General features: G+C 45.5%; 1 protein-coding gene across 1 annotated transcript in view; it reads right to left on the bottom strand.

The window, feature by feature from the left end:
• LOC137424461 (putative helicase MOV-10) overlaps positions 1-22,095 on the bottom strand; it is an 82,588-nt gene that overhangs the window by 37,015 nt on the left and 23,478 nt on the right. The window contains exons 8-14 of the mRNA XM_068111935.2: positions 18,426-18,580; positions 13,531-13,707; positions 5,043-5,190; positions 4,460-4,621; positions 1,636-1,739; positions 715-812; positions 503-619 (exon numbers count right to left, since the gene is read on the bottom strand). Coding sequence (XP_067968036.2) covers positions 503-619; positions 715-812; positions 1,636-1,739; positions 4,460-4,621; positions 5,043-5,190; positions 13,531-13,707; positions 18,426-18,580 — 961 coding nt within the window. The remainder of the gene's footprint in view (positions 1-502; positions 620-714; positions 813-1,635; positions 1,740-4,459; positions 4,622-5,042; positions 5,191-13,530; positions 13,708-18,425; positions 18,581-22,095) is intronic.

Consider the following 22,095-nt stretch of genomic DNA (forward strand, 5'->3'; position numbering starts at 1 on the left):
ATCACACGCTTTCCTCACCTCATGTTTCATCACCTCTCAGCGGTGATTACAATATTGGTGATTACGGTGCGGCATCTTTATCACATGCTTTCCTCACCTAGTGTTTCCTCACCTCTCAGTGGTGATTGTAATATTGGTGATTACGGTGCGGCATCTTGATCACACGCTTTCCTCACCTCATGACTCATCATCCTGGTGATTACTATATGGACCATGATGCTATCCTTGACTCACCGGCATTAAGTAGCCATCCATGTTCGGTGGGCCGATACGGGTAGTCCCACACGCGAGCCAGATTATGGGTATGAATATTATAATGCAGTAGATTATAGCATTATAAATATAAGATAATTAGAATTTCTCTTTACAAATCAAAACACGAGTAAGGGAGACCACCTGTTTTACTCTTTCGTTATGAGTAAAAGTATGATTTATGTTGGCGATACACAATAACTAAAGAAAGAATTCTGGTTACACGTGAGGGTGACAGAAAACTTGTTACCAAGGCCATTTTTCTTGGCTAACGAAGATCTCAATATGGGTCCTAGTTGTTTTGGGTCTCCAGCCAACACCAGCTGTCCTCCTGTAAGATTGTCTTCGGACATAGGCTTCAGAAGACCTGTACAAGATGGAAATGAGATAGAAATGCTAAACAGGCCAAAACTTCCCTTGTTTTAGTCTAAATTATACACAAGTGAGAACTGTTCCACTCACCTGCTACAGGGATGAGGCATTCTGGTTCAATGGCATGCGCTGCCTCATCAACAAACACGTGCGAGAAATGTCCGGGTGGAAAACCTGCCGAAACGAGTCTGCCGACAAGAATTGCCGAAGTTAATCAAAAGCTCAACGTTCACAACACAACATGTCAACATACGCTCAGAGGAAGTTTACGGACAACCATAGGCAGAGAAGGCTTTGTGTTAAACAACCTTATGTGGAACTCTTTAGGCAGGGAATCCTAGCAGTGATTTCTTTTTTTTTTTGTATACTGAATCGAGGCTCGTGAAAGAGCTAACATTTATTTCACAAACAAATCAAGCAGACAAACAAAATATATAAAAAGAGGGAGCGGAAGACAAGATGGGGAGAGAAGGGGAAGCACATAAACACAACATTTGAGAGCAGGGAGATGTGTGGAAGGGAGAGGGCTTGGGGGGAGGGGGCGTGGGAAGGGGGGGAGGGGTGGGAGAAGTATAAACACAAGGACACCAAGGACTTCCAGGACAGAAGTTGGTATTTCAAAAAAGTGGATTTGCGGTGAAATTAGCGGGGGTAGAAAAGATAAAGGTTTTGGATGGGGGAAGATAAGAGATGGTGGTGAACAGCTGTTTTAAAGACCTGGAGGGTGGAGTGGGATTGATCTGATGATATTGCATCAGAAACAAACCTGGATAATAAAATGGCATATTTAAAGTCATTGTATGGCGTAACTGCAAAGCACACAGTCATCAATATTTTAAAGTGGCCACAACAATATAATTCTGCAATTTTCCATCAGGATTTGAACAGCAATTTTAGAGTTAAGGAGAAACGAGTGAAATGTATTCCTTGGGCTACAGGATGTTATGTGGATGGAAAGTAAATGCATCTACATTTGACAATCATTTTCTACAAAATCAGCAAATGCCTTACCTGCCGGCTGTGACCAAGGTGACAACAAGCAAATTGTATTGCATGAGATCATTCTTTGATGGGTAGATATATTCTCCTATGTCTGGATCCCAGTTACAACATTGCTGAAAGCAAAAGAATCAGAGTTAGGCTCACAATCTTTTTATGTCCCAGGCTTGTGAAGTCTCTTAAAATATGATCAACTTTCCAAAATAAAGAAGAAATGAGAATGGCACTCAGTGAAGAACTGAGCTCGACCAGGCTGAACAGTTCACGGTTTGTATCCCACTGATATGCTAGATCTGCATCCTGACCTGAACCAAAATCGAATCAGGTTGTTCTTCTCACCAATCCAACTCATCCACCAAGTTTTGGCATAATCTGTCCACAACTATTTGAAACGTAATGCTTTAGTTCTTGGCTCCATACCTCAATGGTGAAGAATCACTTTAAAAAAAAAATTCCGGATCCGGACCGTCACCAACATTGTTTATTAACCTCAAATCCTTCCTCGTCACAAACCAATCTGTCCACCAAGGTTCGTCTGAATCCGTCCATAACTTGCTGAGACACCATGCTATACCCTCGGACCCCGCTATTCGCAGGGGATACGTTCCTGGAAAACCCACAAACAGTGAAACCCGCAAATAGCGGGGCATTGGTTCAAAAAACAAAAACCCGCAAATAGAGAGGGCCAAACGGTGAATAGAGAGGCAAAATCCGTGAATGGTGAGGCAAATCCCACGAATGGCGAGGCAAAATCCGCGAAGGTTTTATAAATACTGTACTGTAAAGCTAACGGCTCGTCAACATTTGTTGCACCCCTGAAAAACCGTGATTTTGCGGAACACGGCCGCGAATAGGAAAAAAGAAAAAAAAACCGTGATTACACGGAACACGGCTGCAAATAGGTAAAGAAACCGCAAATTTGTAGGACACTTTTCCGTGAATAGAGAAACAGGTCGCATTTTATCAACCGCGAATAGCGGGGTCCGACAGTATATCGTTTTTGGCTCTTTCTCAATGGGGAAGAATCAGTTAAAAAATACAAAAGAAAATAAAAAATCCTTTTGGATCCGGTTTGGCACCAATATATATATATATATATATATATATATATATATATATATATATATATATATAGCATTCAGAAAGTATTCAGACCCCTTCACTTTTTTCACATTTTGTTATGTTGCACCCTTATGCTGAAATCGTTTAAATTCATTTTTTCCCTCATCAATCTACACTCAATACCCCAAAATGACAAAGAGAAAACAGGATTTTAGAAAGTTTTGCAAATTTATTAAAAAGAAAAAACTGAAATATCACATTGACATAAGTGTTCATACCCTTTGCTATGGCACTTGAAATTTAGCTCAGGTACCTCCCATTTCTCTTGATCATCTTTGAGATGTTTCTACACTTTGATTGGAGTTCACCTGTGGTAATTTCAATTGATTGGACATGATTTGGAAAGGCACACACCTGTCTATATAAGGTCTCACAGCTGACAATGCACATCAGAGCAAAAACCAAGCCATGAGGTCGAAGGAACTGCCTGCAGAGCTCAGAGACAGGATTGTGTTGAGGCACAGATCTGGGGAAGCCTACAAAAAAAATTCTGCTGCATCGAAGGTTCCCAAGAGCACAGCGGCCTCCATAATTCTTAAATGGAAGAAGTTTGGAACAACCAGGATTCTTCCGAGAGCTGGCCGCCCGGCCAAACTGAGCAAGTGGGGAAGAAGGGCCTTGGTAAGAGAGGTGACCAAGAACGCGAAGGTCACTCTGGCTGAGCTGCAGAGATCCTGTGTGGAGATGGGAGAAACTTCCAGAAGGACAACCATCACTGCAACACTCCACCGATCTGGGATTTATGGCAGAGTGGCCAGACGGAAGCCTCTCCTCAGTGAAAGACACATGAAAACCCGCTTGGAGTTTGCAAAAAAGCACCTAAAGGACTCTCAGACTGTGAGAAACAAGATTCTGTGGGCTTTCATGTGTCTTTTTTTGTAGGCTTCCCCAGATCTGTGCCTCGACACAATCCTGTCTCTGAGCTCTGCAAGCAGTTCCTTCGACCTCATGGCTTGGTTTTTGCCCTGATATGCATTGTCAGCTGTGAGACCTTATATAGACAGGTGTGTGCCTTTCCAAATCATGTCCAATCAATTGAATTTACCACACGTAGACTCCAATCAAGGTGTAGAAACATCTCAAAGATGATCAAGAGAAATGGGACGCACCTGAGCTAAATTTCAAGTGTCATAGCAAAGGGTATGAATACTTATATCAATGTGATATTTCAGTTTTTTCTTTTTAATAAATTTGCAAAACTTTCTAAAATCCTGTTTTCTCTTTGTCATTCTGGGGTATTGAGTGTAGATTGATGAGGGAAAAAATGAATTTAAACGATTTCAGCATAAGGGTGCAACATCACAAAATGTGAAAAAAGTGAAGGGGTCTGAATACTTTCTGAATGCACTGCATATATATATAGTTTTTTTTTTATTATTATCTCAGATCCTTCCTGGTCACACACCCAACCTGTTGACGAGGTTTCATCCAAATTTGTCCATAACTTGCCGAGATATCCTGCTATATATCGTTTTTGGCCATATCTCTCAATGGTGAAGAATCATTTACAAAAATTCTCATATCCGGATCCAGATCCGGATGTTCACCAAAATCTAATCAATTCGTCCTTGTCACACACCCAACCTGTCTACCAAGTTTCGTCCAAATCCGTCAAATAACTTTTTGAGATATCCTGCTCACAGACAAACAGACAGACAGGGGTGAAAACATTCTCCATCCATCTTCAGCAGAGGAGGTCGTAAACGAGCCTGACCTTAATGTCTTGTGGAACATCTTCCCAAGATCGACTTCTGGCAATGATCCTGTACAGGTTGCGTCTGTCGATGTGTGGAACCAAATTTTGGCACAGCAGGTCTGCAGCACTGTTTGACGTAGCACATGCCAGCACATGGGTAGTTGGTTGGTATTTCAAGACCTGTGAAAGACCAAATAATATGTATACTACAAAGCATTCAGTTTATCATTTAACGCAACAGTTAAAGAGAAGCATTTACGATGACGTGATTGATAAGTGGCCTCGTAAATTGTTTGATGCACCAATACGTACCACAAACATTAAGGAAATGCCAATGTAAACAAAATAATGTTTTGTGAGTTGTATTTTTGACCCATACATCAGCTAGTGGAAGGAGGCCATTTGAGAACCACGACAAACTTTGGCCATTTGACTCCATATCAAACTCCATTGGGAGTATCTATATCATTGTTCCCTTCACCATCTGATCACACCAATTTCATTTTCTAGGCACTGGGACAAGCCAACCATACAATGGTGCATCCGCAAGTACATTTTGTGGTAAATGCCTTTTCACAGCAATACTTCAAAAATGTCTCACCTGCTTGATCGCCTCCACCATGGTTGTCGTTTTACCCGTGCCTGGTGGTCCAAACAGTAAATAAGGAGCAGGTCGTGATATGCCGCTAACAATATGCTGGATGGCACTGCATTGTTCTGGGTTGCCTTCAAGCTTTCTGTCGTAATACCTGCAGGCCAATGAACAAAATTGACAGCACATCATGTGATAACGATTCAACATAAAGATGGAGCAAATGCCCACAACTTTAATCATTAGATCAAACATTTAAACTGAATGAGCAAAACCAGATAGTGATCCATCCCATGAATGGAGCTCAGGTTTAAAATAAACAAGCGTTACGCCTAGGTCCCCCGCCGGTGAAGTGATGCGAGATGACAAAGTGGAAGACGCAAGGCGGCCATCTTGGATTTTGACGTGGCGACCCAATTTTCAATAGCGTTCTTCCTTATGCCTAGATACACCCAAACACCAGATTAGAAGTTGGTACTTCGCTTATTTTTCAAGATATTCAGCTCACAAGGTTCAGACATACATGGCATCAGACATACATGGCAGCGGCCATCTTGGATTTTGACGTGGGTTGCACCCACACACCAAATTCGAATACGGTCCTTCGCTTACGCACGCCCGCACGCATGCCCGCACGCACACACGCCCGCACGGACGGAGGGGAAAACCATAGTCCCCCTTTCGCTCCGCGGTGCGACGGGGGACAATAAGTGAATAAAATCTGTTGTCCTCTTTATACCTCCGCCAACAAAGTCACCGTTATGTTTTCTGGTTGTCTGTCCGTCCATGATAAGTTTTCATTACCGCGTAACTTAAGAACGGCTGAAGGGATCTTCGTCAAACTTGGGTGCAGGTATGTACGAATATAATGATGTTGTAGCGGTTGCCGCTGAACATACACAATCGCCTTACACCTGCCGAGGACAAAACCACGGAGCGATCGCTGTGCCGGGCTCGCCCAGACCGCCCGGAGACGCTCAGTCTCGCCTTTCCCGGGCATGCCCGGACTCGCCTTTCCCGGGCTCGCCCGGCCCCGCCGTTCCCGGGCATGTCCAGGCACGCCCGGCGACACCCAGTCTCGCTGTTCCCGGGCATGTCCAGACTCGCCCAGGTCTCCCGGACACGCCCAGTCACGCCTTTTAAGGGCAAACGCTCCGGCATGAGATATTCGAGTGCTTGTATATAATGCTGCCCGATAAACGGGCTTTTCAGTTTACCCGAGTTGATTTGATGGAATAAAGAAACTCGGACGAATTCCAGCTTTTTGTCGCGTCCATTCTTTCGATTCGAGTTGGAGCACAGCTCCTTCATTGGTGACCTACCGACATGGACACGGCAGTTGCCCTCAAATTGCCTACCTTCTGGGAGGCTCACGCGGCGGTTTGGTTCGCCCAGGCGGACTCCCAGTTCGCCCTGCGAGGCATCACCGCCGACGACACCCGCTTCCATCATGTGGTAGCAGCACTCGGCTCAGCCACCGCGGCCCGCGCCCTCAGCCTCCTCCAGCACCCGCCAGCCGCTGACAAGTACGGCGCGATCAAGAAGCTCCTCCTCGACGCTTTCGCCCTCTCATCGGCGGAACGCGTACGGCGCCTGCTCGACCTGCCCGAGCTCGGCGACACGCGCCCGTCCGAGCGAATGGATTACATGCTCTCGTTGCTCGGGGAGCATGCCCCGGATTTTCTTTTTCAAGAGCTGTTCCTCCGTCAGCTGCCTAGCCAGGTATGCCTCACCCTGGCAAGCACGCAGATCACGGATCCCTGCGCCCTCGCCAGGGAAGCCGACAAGATCTCCTCGGCAGGGCAATGCATGGGGGCAGCGACCTGGAGCCCGCCGCCGTCCGAAGCAACGCCCATGGCGCCCGAGCACCCGGCACGGTCGGCGGCCGAACTGCCGGCGCAATTGGCGGCCGCTACGCCGCGCCGACCGCCTCCAACACGACGACCGGGGCCTCCACCTGACCAGGCGTGGTGTTACTACCATGCCAGGTTCGGACAAAAGGCCCGGACATGCCGACCCCCGTGCACTTTCGGCAAGTCGGGAAACGGCCGGGCCGGCGTTCATTACCAGCCATGAGCGCCGGCCACACGGGCAACTTACTTTTTATGAGGGACAAAGCGTCCGGACGGCGCTTCCTGTGTGACATCGGCGCCCAACTGAGCGTCATACCTGCCTCCGATCAGGACAGGCAGTCCGCGGTTTGCGGCCCCTCCTTGGTGGCGGCCAACGGATCGGCCATCCGCACCTTCGGCCCGCGCAACGTCACCCTCTGCTTCAGCAGCCAGTGCTTTCATTGGACTTTTGTGACCGCAAGCATGCCCATGGCTCTGCTGGGCGCCGACTTCCTCTGCGCACACGGGCTGCTGGTTGACGTCAAACGGTGTCGCCTCGTCAACGCCGAGACCTTCAGCTCCCTGGCATGCACGTTGAGCAGCTCCGCACCGACCGAGCTAGCATGCGCCCTCCCGGCGGCGAACGAGTTTGCTCGCCTGCTCGCGGAGTTCCCGGCTCTCACGCGGCCGACGTTTTCGGCCGTCGCGGTACGACATGGTATCGAGCACCACATACCAACCACGGGCCCGCCGGTCTACGCCAGAGCCCGCCGCCTCGACCCAGCCAAGCTCGCCATGGCCAAAGCCGAGTTCGACGCTTTGGAACACCTCGGCATCGTGCGGCGCTCCGATAGCACGTGGGCTTCGCCACTACACATCGTACCGAAGCCGGGGAGCGGCTGGCGCCCATGTGGCGACTACCGCCGCCTTAACGACGTCACCACCCCCGACAGGTATCCGATCCCGCACATTCAAGACTTCTCCGCCAGTTTGGCAGGACGGGTCATTTTTTCGAAGATCGATTTGATACGGGGATACCATCAGGTACCTGTCAAGCCGGCCGACGTCCCAAAAACGGCCGTTATCACGCCGCTCGGCTTATTTGAATTCCTTTGAATGCCATTCAGCCTCAAGAACGCGGCTCAGGCGTTCCAGCGCTTGATGGACGGCGTGCTGCGCGACCTGCCGTTCCTCTTCATCTACCTGGATGACATCCTCGTCGCCAGCGCATCCCGGGCCGAGCACCTCCTCCACCTCCAAACACTGTTCGGGCGCCTCAGCGAGCACGGCCTAATTGTCAACCCGGCCAAATGCCACTTCGGCATGACGGCCGTTGATTTTTTGGGCCACCACATCACCAAGAACGGGGCCGTGCCGCTGCCTACCAAGGTTGAGGCCATCACCGCGTTTCTGCGTCCCCGCTCCATCAAGGCCCTGCAGGAGTTCCTCGGAATGGTGAATTTCTATCACCGCTTCGTGCCCCGCGCTGCTCAGCTCATGCGGCCCCTCTACGAAGCCCTCTGGGGCAAGCCGGCCAAACACGACGTCGTCTGGTCCGCAGCCATGGACGCGGCATTTACAAGCTCAAAGCGGGCCCTTGCCGACGCAACACTGCTCGCTCACCCGGTGCTCAACGCTCCCATCGCCCTCACCACAGATGCCTCCGACTACGCGGTGGGCGCCGTACATGAGCAATGGGTGAACGGGGTTTGGCAGCCACTCACTTTTTTCAGCCGGCAACTCCGGCCGAACGAGCTCAAATATAGCACGTTTGACCGCGAGCTCCTCGGTCTACACCTGGCCGTTCGCCATTTCCGCCACCTCCTGGAGGGCCGACCCTTCACGGCTTTCGTGGACCACAAGCCGTTGGTTTACGCAATGGCCAAAGTCACGGAGCCGTGGTCGGCCCGCCAGCAGCGCCACCTCTCCGCCGTGTCGGAGTTTACCATGGACATCCGGCACGTCGCCGGCAAAGACAACACCGTGGCCGACTGTCTTTCTCGGGCCAGCGCGGTCCACCTCAGCGTGGACTTCGTGCTTATGGCGGCTGACCAGACCACCGACACCACGGTGCAAGCCCTCCGGGCGGCAGACATGGGCCTCCGCCTGGCCGACGTCCCCTTCGCGGACACTGTCCTGCTCTGCAACATCTCCCAAAGCCAGCTCGCCCCATCGTGCCCGTTACCTGGCAACACCGCATCTTCGCCTCCCTCCACGGCCTTTCCCACCCGGGCTGGAAAGCTTCCCAGAAGCTGGTGTCGGCGCGTTTCGTCTGGCACGGACTTCGACGGGACGTCCGCGATTGGGCCAATGCCTGCACAGCCTGCCAGCGGGCCAAGGTCCACCGCCACACCCAGGCCCCGCTGGCACCTTTCACCGTGCCCGAACGGCGTTTCGACCACGTCAACGTGGACCTGGTGGGCCCCCTCCCCCCATCAGGGGGTTTCACACACCTGCTCACCATGGTGGACAGGACCACCAGGTGGCCGGAGGCCGTTCCCCTCGTCTCCACCACCACCGCTGACGTGGCGCAGGCTTTCATCGCCACCTGGGTCGCCCGTTTCGGCGCACCGGACATCTCTTCGGACCGCGGGCCGCAGTTCACCTCCGAGCTGTGGGGCGCGGTCGCCTGCAACCTGGGGGTCAGGCTCCACCGTACCACGGCCTACCACCCCCAAGCCAACGGGTTGTGCAAGCGGTTCCACCGTTCCATGAAGGCCGCGCTCATGGCCGGCCTCCAGGACGGCGGCTGGACCGACCGGCTACCGTGGGTCCTTTTGGGCCTCCGCACAGCCCCCAAGGAGGACCTCCGGGCGTCCACCGCCGAGCTGGTCTATGGCCAGCCGCTACGCATCCCGGGCGAATTCGTGCCTGACGCTACCAGTCCCTGGTCTGCAGCTCGACAGCGCTCGGACCTTCAGGAGACCGCCCGACGGTTTGCCCCCGTGCCAACGTCCCACCACGGTGACCCCCAGTCCTACGTCCCCCCAGCACTTCGCACAGCGGAGTACGTTTTTGTGCATCATGTCGCACACCGGGGGCCACTCAGGCCGCCGTACGACGGACCCTTCCGGGTCCTGCGATGGGGCGACAAGTCCTTCGTCATCGACGTCGGTGGCAGGTCGGACCGGATTTCGGTGGACCGCCTCAAGCCAGCACACGTTGACATCGACCAACCACCTCGGTTGGCCCTTCCTCCGCGGCGAGGCCGCCCCCCATCGATGGTGCCTCCCGCTCGACCACCCACCCCCACACCGGACCCCCCCCCCCCCCCACAACCCTCCAGGGGTCACTTTGGCCGGGTCATCAGGACCCCCCTTAAATTGACCCTGCCGGTGCAAGTCGATTCTGGGGGGGCGTGTGTAGCGGTTGCCGCTGAACATACACAATCGCCTTACACCTGCCAAGGACGCAACCACGGAGCGATCGCTGTGCCGGGCTCGCCCAGACCGCCCGGAGACGCTCAGTCTCGCCTTTCCCGGGCATGCCCGGACTCGCCTTTCCCGGGCTCGCCTGGCCCATCCGGCAACACCCAGTCTCGCCGTTCCCGGGCATGTCCAGGCACGCCCGGCGACACCCAGTCTCGCCGTTCCCGGGCATGTCCAGACTCGCCCAGGTCTCCCGGACACGCCCAGTCGCGCCTTTTAAGGGCAAACGCTCCGGCATGAGATATTCGAGTGCTTGTATATAATGCTGCCCGATAAACGGGCTTTTCAGTTTACCCGAGTTGATTTGATGGAATAAAGAAACTCGGACGAATTCCAGCTTTTTGTCGCGTCCATTCTTTCGATTCGAGTTGGAGCACAGCTCCTTCAATGTAACGATGAACACATTGGATTTTGGGGTCATGAGGTTAAAGGTCAGAGGTCCCTTTTCTGTAAAACACTGCCACTGTGCTAACTTGTGAACCAGTGATGGGATTTTGACCAAATTAGGTATAAGTATATCTTATGATGCAAAGATAAACTGATTAGATTTTTGCATCAAAGGTCAGAAGTCATCTCAGGTAAAACTGATGCTTGAGAACAGCTGAAGGGATTTAAATCAAACTTGGTGCAGGTATGCATAATAATGTAATAATGTGGGTGGAGGCACATCGGTCGACATCTCGACGTCAAAGAGTGTTCTTCTGGTTATCATTACGTCCGCCACTGAAGGTGGATGGAGGTGATGTTTTCAACCCCGTCTGTCTGTGAGCAGGATATCTCAAAACATTTTGGACCGATGCGGACAAAATTTGGTGGAGAGGTTGGGTGTGTGACAAGGATGAAATAATTAGATTTTGGTGAAGATCCGGATCCGGATCCAGATACTAGAAATTTCTAAGTGATTCTTCGCCATTGAGAGATAGGACAAAAACGATGCATAACAGGATATCTCAAAAAGCTGTGGATGAGTTTTGACAAAACTTGGTGGATGAGTTGGTTAGATAACAACAACAAGCCAATGAGATTTTGGTTCAGCTCAGCAGATCCGGCCCATCAGTGGGATCCAAAACGTGAACCGTCTTATCTGGCAGAGGTATGTGCTCTACCGAGTGCCATTTTAGTTCGCAACTGAGCTGATGGCCGACGATGCTTGGAACAAAGGTTCAAGTTCAATATGCTATGTGTTTCTCAATTGTCTACAAACTATGATCTTTTCTACCCTTGTTAACCCACTCAAATCCCTCCTACTTTCAATTTTTCAGTTTTCCCTCCTTGGAATTTCCTTCTGTATCCACTTTGTCCACCAAAGTCCACCGCTCTTGCAGGGAAAATGGCCTTAAAATGCCTGTTGTTGTTGTGTATCCACTTTGTCCACCCAACACATGCAAGTTTTGCGTCCTGTTGTTGTGTTACGTCCTCATGCATTCACTGTACTAGCTCTTACACGAGCCTCGACTAGGTATACAAAAAAAAAACTCCTTGAAATTCACATTAAGGTGCAATGATGTCAAATTAATGTATGTGTACTTACTGCATATGATAATGTTGACAAACATTCCATGAATGTCAAAAAAAGAATTTAAAAAAAAAGTAAATTGGTGACTGCTAAATTTGGTAAATTGGTGAATTGGTGACTGTCCACTGGACACAAAGTAAATTATTGGTGGCCATGAACAATTATATGTCATGATGGAGGGTTTGCTACAGCTACATTCTTGGCTGTGCCGCTGATTTCAGTGAGTTGGTACTCATTTTTCCGACCTCGGAACGATGACAGGCTGAGTCAACCCACCTGGCATTAATTCAACGGCTCGACGGGCTCAAGCTCAAGAACCTAAGATCTTAAGACAGCCACCTTAACTGTTAAGCTAACATCAGGTAACTCATTAATAATATGTCACAATAAAGGACGTCTGATAACTAGAAATAAACAACATACGAGGGACGTTCAAATAGTTTCATGCAGAAAGGTGCTCACAATAGTCGTAGACAACAAAACATTTTTAACACCTGTAATACCCAATCCCACCGGTAGCGAATTATGGTGTCAATACCCCCCTTCCCTTCTCGAGGTCCTGCTTCGTATTCACGTGACGTATAGACGGAGGCGTCTCCTTCAAGTAATAGCAATCCGTCCCCTCTGAGTTTGTTTTTTTTTTTTTGTATACATAATCGAGGTTCGTGAAAGAGCTAACATTTATCACACAAACAAATCAAACAGACAAACAAACAAAGTATATAAAAAGGGGAGCGGTAGACAAGATGGGGAGAGAAGGGGAAGCACATAAACACAACATTTGAGAGGGACATCGGGAATGTGTGGGAGGGAGAGGGCTTGGGGGGAGGCGGCGTGGGAAGGGGAGGGGGGTGGGAGAAGTATAAACACAAGGACACCAAGGACTTCCAGGACAGAAGTTGGTATTTCAAAAAAGTGGATTTGGGGTGAAATTAGCGGGGCTAGAAAAGATCAAGATTTTGGATGGAGGAAGATAAGAGATGGTGGTGAACAGCTGTTTTAAAGACCTAGAGGGTGGAGTGGGATTGAAGAGAGTGAGGGAGTTTGTTCCAGAGGTGGGAGAAAAGAGGAATGAAGGAGTGAAGGTGAGCAGAGAGTCTTGATTTTGGCAGTTTAACCATAAGAGGGTTGCAGGCAGATCTTGTGCGATCTGTAGGAATATTTGGGGAAGTGAAGAAGAAGTGTCAATACCTGCTCCCTCCGACAGGGCTCAGTGGTTAAACCACTTGCACGATTCCCAGTGTACCCAGTGTACGATTCCCAGCCCCTTTTGATGAATAACACATCCACTGCTCGGGTAAGGGTTGTGAATCCCATCCAAAACGATTCATTACGAGTTAAACAACAAACAATTGTTCACAATGAAATAAAGAATCAGGGATGTTTCACGTGGTGCTGTTGTGTTGTTGTAGAGAACGATGCGTTGGCTTTTTGTTGTTGTTATACAAGTATCCCAACCTTGTTTATTTTCATTTTGACATTGGGAGCCATCCATACATTTTCAATAAACTTGTACATGTATAAATTTTAAAAGATTTTTTTCAATGTTTTTAAACATTTTTTAACTTTTAAATTCATTTTAAAATATTTTTAAACATATTACTTGTTTTAACATATTACTTGTACTAATAGTTGGCATGACTTGAACTATTAAGAATATGTCGTTTGTATAACTTTTTCCAACACATTACATAACAAGCTTTAAAATGTTGATCACTCACAAAAGCCTGGATGAAGAGTCCATGTAAGAGCTGCCATGTGATTCTTTTGGGAAAACAAAGTCAACAAGTCCATCCCTTTTGAGCAACTCAACGGAGCGATGCTCAACCATGAGAGGCAGTCGATTGAAGGTAAAGGTCACATCGAAGGTCATATTGTCTATGAACTCATTCAGCAACCTAGGGTAAGGGTTAAACAGACTGTTGTCAGATTCACCAACTACCAACTTATAAAGTTTTTAGGCCACACCGCTTTGGATATTCTGTCGCATTTAGCCAATGCTGGTATGGAGACAGTTGGCGCATGATGAGTCGTTAAATCGCCATCACATGCATGACAAGAGTGCAGAAATTTCAACCGAGCATCAATGGGAATCAAATGCACTCCACTGCAAGCAATGCAACAAGGTGGCTTTATTAAGTCAACCATCACCCTACTCGATTGTTTTTTGGGGGTTTTTGTATACATCGTCGAAGGTCGTGGGAGAGCTAGTTGTATTGTTGGAACCCATCTGTGGATCGGTCCCATCGGCCGATGGGTCTGACCCATCTGTGGATGCACGAGAAATGACAATGCAGACCCATCGGCCGATGGGTCTGCGCCATCTGCGGATGTGTTGTTCACCTTGAAGGTGAACCCATCTGTGTTTCCTATGCATCAATGGTGGATGAGTATGTTTATTTGAACCTAAAAATAAGCAATTGATGTCATAAATGTTTATAAAGCAGTCCGTGACATGTGGTTTAATCTGTTAAACATTTAAAAATCATCTCTGTTAAATTCCTACCACATGTAATTCCAATGACTGTGTACCTGATTGAAGAGCACCATTCTGTCAACACATTCCTTCAAGGTGAACAACACATCCGCAGATGGCGCAGACCCATCGGCCGATGGGTCTGCATTGTCATTTCTCGTGCATCCACAGATGGGTCAGACCCATCGGCCGATGGGACCGCTCCACAGATGGGTTCCAACAGTATTACACTGAACGGATCAGGATGCAACAGGACAAAGAATTCGTTGAGAAAGGAGGAAACAAAAACAGCATAGTTGAAGGCCAAGCTAGAGGCAGACTTGGACAAACTGTGTGTGGGGAGAAAAGGGGGGCAGGAGAGGATGAATGGGATTGACAAGATGGATACAGAAGGAAACTCTCAAGAGGGAAAAGTGGAAAGTTGGAAGGAGTGACTGGGGTGGGGGGTTTAAGGGTGGGGGTTAACGAGGGTAGAAAAGATCAAAGTTTTGGATTGGGGACAATCTGAGATGGTGGTCAACAGCTCTCTTGAAGACCTAGAGGGAAGAATGAGATTGAAAAGAATGTGGAAGATGGTTCCACAGGCGGGAAGAAACGGGTGAGCAGTAACACCAATAGGTGAGCAGTGATCTTGGATTTAGGTAGTTTCTCCAGGAGGGGGTTGATGGTGGACCATGTGAGCCCTGCAGAAACCTGGAATCGTGTGTGCCCTGCAAACTTTAAATGTAGAACTTGTTGGTGAAGGTTAGCGTCGATTTATCAACATAATCAAGATCACTGTAACTACCGGTCCTTAAATATCTAGACTTATGTGTAAAAAAAGAAACATCAAACCTCAAAATGTTTCTCTCTAAAATGTCAGTGCTCGAGAATGTCTATGGAGCAAACTTGTACTGTCACGACCAAAAACAAATCAACATTGTTTTAACACTTGTAACCAGGGGTGTAGTGATGCCGGAGTGCACCGGAGTGCCGCTCTGACACCTCACTCCGGGATCCAAGGCAGTGACTTAGTGCCACAACCGTTTAAAAATATAGGGGCAACAACCCTGGGCGCTCCCTGGTAGAATAAAGCAGTATACGACACCAATGAAGGTATTTTAAACAGTATCACGGTATTTTAAACCAATTTCAATGGTTGCTAGAAGACAGGGCAGCATGTACAATCATACTAACGTAATTATAAGACTTTAAACAAACAAATTTTCTTATAAGGCCCTGAACAAACATTGGTACATCACGGGTGAAGGTTGTGGTCAAATTTCATTAAAATTGTGTGTGTAGTGTCAAAGGAGAGAGAAAAAAATACATACTTTGGGGAACAACGCCAGGATGGTCAATTTGGGGAACAACGCCAGGATGGTCAATTTGGGGAACAACGCCAGAATGGGGGTGTGGGGGGAGGTCAATGATGAAGCAGCACTTACACGTAAGGAGTAAGGAAAGAAGTGAAGATTCATTGCGATCACGAACAGGGGATTTATTTTATATCTGTTGCCTCAGTTTTGTCGTGTGTGTGTCTGTGTGTCTGTGTCTGTCTGTCTCTTCCACCCTCCCGTTCTCTCTGTGGGAATAAACCTTTTGTTCATAAAATCCTGTACATGGTCATTCAAGGTATGGGACTTTGCCATTGAGAACGAGTGAATTGGCTATTTTAAAAAAAAATCCGGTAGCAGGCCGATTGGAAAACGCACATTTAATGCACGTATGGCGCCATTCAAAAATTACGTAACACTATTTTTCGTGAGGTGCTTATGGGCTTGACTAAACCTCACTAAGAATTTAACACTCGACCCAAACAAAGCCAGTGGAAATCTGACGCAACAAAACCGAGCATTGTATAATCAGCATAGGCCTACAAGCCTAATGTTAGGCCCACCAGGAAACAAGATGGTGGCCATATCATTTTGTCTTGGCACTATGGTGGGTGGAGTCAAGCAACAGATGTGGGTGTGGTCCAGTGACTGTCTAACCAATGGTGCACCTGTCAAAGGGTGACCACAAACGAGCCCCAGCAACAACGCGAAGACCTTGTAGACATGTGACATTTCACAAGTAAAAATGAATTTAAGTTGTATCATGCATACACTTTGGTACCGTTTAGGTCATCGATTTTCGATTATTGAACAGATGAGCTTATAAAATGGGTTGTGGTGCCCGGATGACTGTCGGCCATGAACAAACCAACTCCTTACCTCCCTGTCTGTCCAGTTGTCCGTTAGATTTTGCTCTTTTTTCTATTTTTAATACTCCCCCTTCTCACTCGGGTGATTGTTCTGAAACTTGACTCATCAATACAAGACAGTAGCCCACAAAATCACTCAGACTTCGATTTCAAATCATGGAAGCTCCCAGGGAGGTAAGGAGGGGGGAGTGAGGGGGGGGGGGTTATCCCATGAAATTTTGGATCCCTACTCGTCCCTTATTTACCAACTGCTTGCTCTGAAATTTGATACAACCCTTCTACTCAATGGTCCACAAGATTGTTCATTCTTGCATTTTCCGACTTCGTTTTGTTTGTTTTTCATTTGAGATCATAGGGGCCGCCAGGAGGGGGAGGGGTGGGGGGAGAGGGGAGGGAGGATCTCCAGATTCATACTCTTCCCTTATTTACCAACCGATTGCTCTGAAACCCGATAGAGCCCTTCTACTCGACGGTCCACAGGGTTGCTTGGTCTTGCATGTTTCGATTCCAGATCAGGGGGCTTGAAGGGGGATTCCCCCAAATCAGCAGAGGTCTGAACTACAACCTCAAGAGATGGCTGTCTGCCCACTCAGGGCTATTTATTAAGCATAATTTAATTTAAAATATATATATATCAAAATTTGTTTGACCAACACTTTAGTGAACCAGAATGGTACTCGGTAGAGCACATACCTTCGCGAGGCTGAACAGTTTACGTTTTGTATCCCACTGAGAGGTCAGATCTGGATCCGAACCACTCGATCACACCTACCTAAATCACCCACCATGTTTTGTAATAACCCATCTCAACCTTTTTCAAATATGATGCTATATGTCGTTGTTGGTCCCATCTCTCAATGGTCTTACTTAAAGAATCACTTGAAAAATCCAAAAATGATCGTATCCGGATCTTCACCAAAATCGATCAATTTGGCCTTGCCTACCAAGTTAGCTGACCTGTCCACCAAGTTTCTCCGAATCAGTCCATGAATTGTTTGTGATATCTCGTTTTAAATCGCTTTTGGCCCTATCACTCAATGGTGAAGAATCACTGAAAAAATATATTGGATCCAGATCTATTGATGAAAGGAAGGTCATGGATTATTGTGAATGACATTTTGATGTTTGTAGAGTATTGTTTTGTATTGTTTATTTTTTTACATCTGTAGAGTATTGTTTTGTTTTTGGTAGAATTTTTTTTTTTGTCAAAATGTCGCCCATCTAATTTGCAAACTTGGTGGGTAAAAAGACCAGCGACCAGCAAACAGCTCCTAAATACATCCAGGATCACCGAACCGCTCTAATCTTAGGAAGAAAACTATTGGGATTCGATAACTTTTTGCAGCAAGACAATGACCCCTAGCATGTATATAATGCAGATGGACTTTTAAAGAGGAACAAGATCCGGCTGTTTAATTAGCCCGGTCGGTCTCCCAACCTCAATCCATGGACACATTGAGGGAGAACAATCTATTGATTAGGTATGCTAAAATTACCTAATTCAAGAATTACCAAATTCAAGAATGGGCCAAATTGCCGAAGGGAAGACATTTGTCAAGGGTTGAAGAGGGCGATAAGAACTCGTGTGTTTGCATACTTTTGTCCACAATGGAAATACACAACTGAGTTTACACAACAATGTTACTTGGTTAGTGGATTGTGAAAACACTTTTTGATTAAGTATTTCTAGATTATTACAGCTTCTGTATAAATGCCCTTCGTTAACTCCATTATAATTTGCCTGCAATATGCAAGAGGTGTAAAAAGATCTGCATCAAGTGTGACTCGTAGTCCAGAAAAAAAAAGCCACTTGCGTTTCTGCAGTATCTGGTAATCCAACCAGGCACTTTGGTCTACCAAAGGATAAATCATTTGGCCTACCTTCTACTGTATGTTACTGGTAAATAATTAAATGGTGGAAACAATTCCAACATTTACCACCAAACCCATCACACCTTTGATGAAAGTTGATCTTCAAGACATCCAATTCCACATGATGGACGTAACCACGAAAGCGATTGCGAGAAAACCTGTTTCTGGTATCACTCTGAATGACGTCGACATAGTCCCCTCGAAGTACTGATGGTCGTCTTTCTGACACATCGGGCACCTGCCATAAAAAGCACCAATGGGAAGATACCAGTGAGATTCAAGCAATCCCTTATTTTATGTATAAAATTGGGGCTCATGGAAAACTGAGTTGACAAAGTTAACATTCAGTAGAGGTAACAAACAAAAGAGGAAAGAGGGGAGGGGAGAGCAGGAAACATAGTAACCTACAAGTAAGAGGGTTGGGCTAGGTATGGATAATGGGGGTAGTAAAGATTATTATGGATAGGGATGGGGATGGGGAGAAGAATCCAGCTAAACTGTCTTGAGTAAATAGTTCCACAACAGGTAAAAAAGTACCAAAACAAGTACAGATACATTTAAAGTACACCGCCCCCATGCCAAATAAATAAATAACAGATCCTCCAGCACGCGACATTGCGAATGTGGTAATTTTTGAAAATTAATTGAGTAATTAATCGAAATTTTTTTTAAAATAAATAACCGATTAAATGATTAATCAATAAATGAAATACCCTTTATAGCCACATCACTTGGCCACTGTCGTGTCCAAATATCAGCTCCCTCGCTCAAAAGGTGCCCGAGATATTGCCCAGATGGGAAAGAAAATAAATAAATGATTAATAAATCAATAATAATTAAGTAGTTAATCATTCAATCGATTACTTTTTTTTTTTTATCCTTTTATTGCCAAAGCACTTGTTCACTATTGTGCCAAAATGTCAGCTTCCGAGCTCAACATATGGCTGAGATATCGCACGGACAAACAAACAAGAAAACAAACAAACGGAGTGAAAACCGAGTACTCCCATTCAGCGCGCGTGATGCAGTGCCTCGAGATTGAATAGGGAGGGAACAGTGTACAACAAGCGGAGCTACATTCAAAGTACACGCCCCATGCCAAATTTATAAATAACATATACTCCAGCACGCCGGGGAGCCTTCGGTGCCCAATGATGCCGCTGTAGAGCACATGGTGAGGGAATTGGGAGTGTTGGAGTGAATTTTTAATTAGAGTGTTTTATTTCCCAATATGGCCGATTGTCGCCAGTATAGAGAAATAAATAAAGCTGGCAAGTATTAAATTTTTAGCCGCGTCGCAGACGCTGCTCATAGAGTGCCCTCTGCTGTTGTTGTTGTTGTTCTTCTTCTTCTTCTTCTTCTTCTTGTTCTTGCAGAGAAGACAAAACCTCAAAGCTCCAACCATTCTCGGAACCATAGCTCCACCCATTCTGGGAGAGCCTTCATAAAAACAAATATCCACCATTTTATTAACTCGCATAGCTTTGAGGCCTGTTTTGTAGGCCCGTGGTGTCTTCCTCTCTCACACAGTTTTATTTCAAATCAAATTCGATATATCATTTCATTTTTCACAGTCGCTAACATAGTTTTAGACTCGGTTGAAAAAAAGCGGGAAGAAAATCCGATGAAAGTTGCCCTTTATAGAACGAAATGAATTCTCAAAGGCCTGTAACTTCAAGTCCATTGAGATTTTTTTTTTTTAAATCGCGGCATGCTCAGTCATACACCGCCCGAAATAACAGACGAGAAAATGCCGAGATATATTAAAAATTCGTCCATTTGATGACAATCGTCACGATGAAATATTTAATTTATACGTCGTCACAATAATGTGGAGAGAGAAGCATAGCTTCGTTCACGTGTCGCCACATACGGGAAATTGCCGATATATTTTTTTTTACATCGCGGCATGGTCAGTCATACACCGCCTGAAATAACAGATGGGAAAATGCCGAGATATATTAAAAATTCGTCCATTTGATGACAATCGTCACGATGAAATATTTAATTTATACGTCATCACAATAATGTGGAGAGAGGAGCATAGCTTCGTTCACGTGTCGCCACACACGGGAAATTGCCGAGATATATATTTTTTTTACATCGCGGCATGGTCAGTCATACACCGCCTGAAATAACAGACGGGAAAATGCCGAGATATATTAAAAATTCGTCGCCACACATGGGAAATTGCCGAGATATATTTTCACTTTGCACAAAAATAACATCAAGTAATCGAATCAATAGGAATGTCCTGTGCCTATAACATCGACGTTATAGGCACAGCTGCATCTAGGCATTGGGTAACATCGACGCGGCTTTTGTTTTAATTAAAACTTTTTGTACTTGTTTCTTTACTGGAGCCTGAACCATACTGTTAAAGTGATCCGTTAAAATATAATTAGCCCTTTTAGTATATATATATCTATATATCTATCTATATCTATACGTATATCGATAATCTATATATCTATAATCTATCTATATCTATCTATATCTATATATATCTATATATATAATCTATAAAATCTATATCTATATATCTATATCTATATATCTATCTATATCTATATATATATATAAAATATAAAATAACCACCTTTAGAGGCCATTTTTCCCCGCAAAGCGGGGGTTGGCCTTTTTCAGGAACCGTGGTTGTTGTTGTTTTTTGGTCCCCTTTTTGAAGCAATGTTTTACGGCCGGATGCCCTTCCTGACGCCAACCCTTTTTGCTGCCTTTAACGACAAACAGGGAATTACCAGTGAACTGGTACTCAATTAGCCGACCTCGGAAGGATGACAGGCTGAGTCAACCCCCCTGGCGTTAATTCAGCGATTGACCGGGATTCGAACCCAGGATCCTAGGATCCTAAGCCGGCACCCTAGCCGATAGCCCAACACCAGGTTGAATATATATATAATCTATAAATATATCTATATATCGAGAATCTATATATCGAGAATCTATATATCTATATATCTATAATCTATATATCTATAATCTAAATCTATGTATCTATCTATATCTATGTATCTATCTATATCTATGTATCTATTTATATCTATATATCTATTTATATCTATATATATATATCTCATCTATGTATATATATATATATATATATCTATCTATCTATCTATCTAATCTCTATATATATCTATATATATATCTATATATATATATATATATATATATATATATATATATATATATATATATATATGTATGTATATATATATATATATATATATATATATATATATATATATATATATATATATATATATATATATATATATATATATATCTCTCTATATCTATATCTAGATATCTATCAGTCCATCTGTCTATCTATCTATATATCTCTATCTCTATATCTATATCTACAGTATATCTATATCTATATCTATATATCTATCTATCTATATATATCTATATACCTATATATATCTATATATATAATCTATAAATCTATCTATATCTATATATCTATATCTATATATCTATATCTATATCTAGATAATCTATATATCTATAATCTATATATCTATATATCTATAATCTATGTATCTATCTATATCTATATCTATGTATCTATCTATATCTATGTATCTATCTATCTCTATATATCTAATCTCTCTATATATATATATATATCTCTATATCTAGATATCTATCTGTCCATCTGTCTATCTCTCTATATCTATCTCTATCTCTATATCTATATCGATATCTATCTCTATATCTATCTCT

Source organism: Myxine glutinosa, chromosome 4 (assembly GCF_964187855.1).
Source record: "Myxine glutinosa chromosome 4, kmMyxGlut1.1, whole genome shotgun sequence".
NCBI classification, from domain to species: domain Eukaryota; kingdom Metazoa; phylum Chordata; class Myxini; order Myxiniformes; family Myxinidae; genus Myxine; species Myxine glutinosa.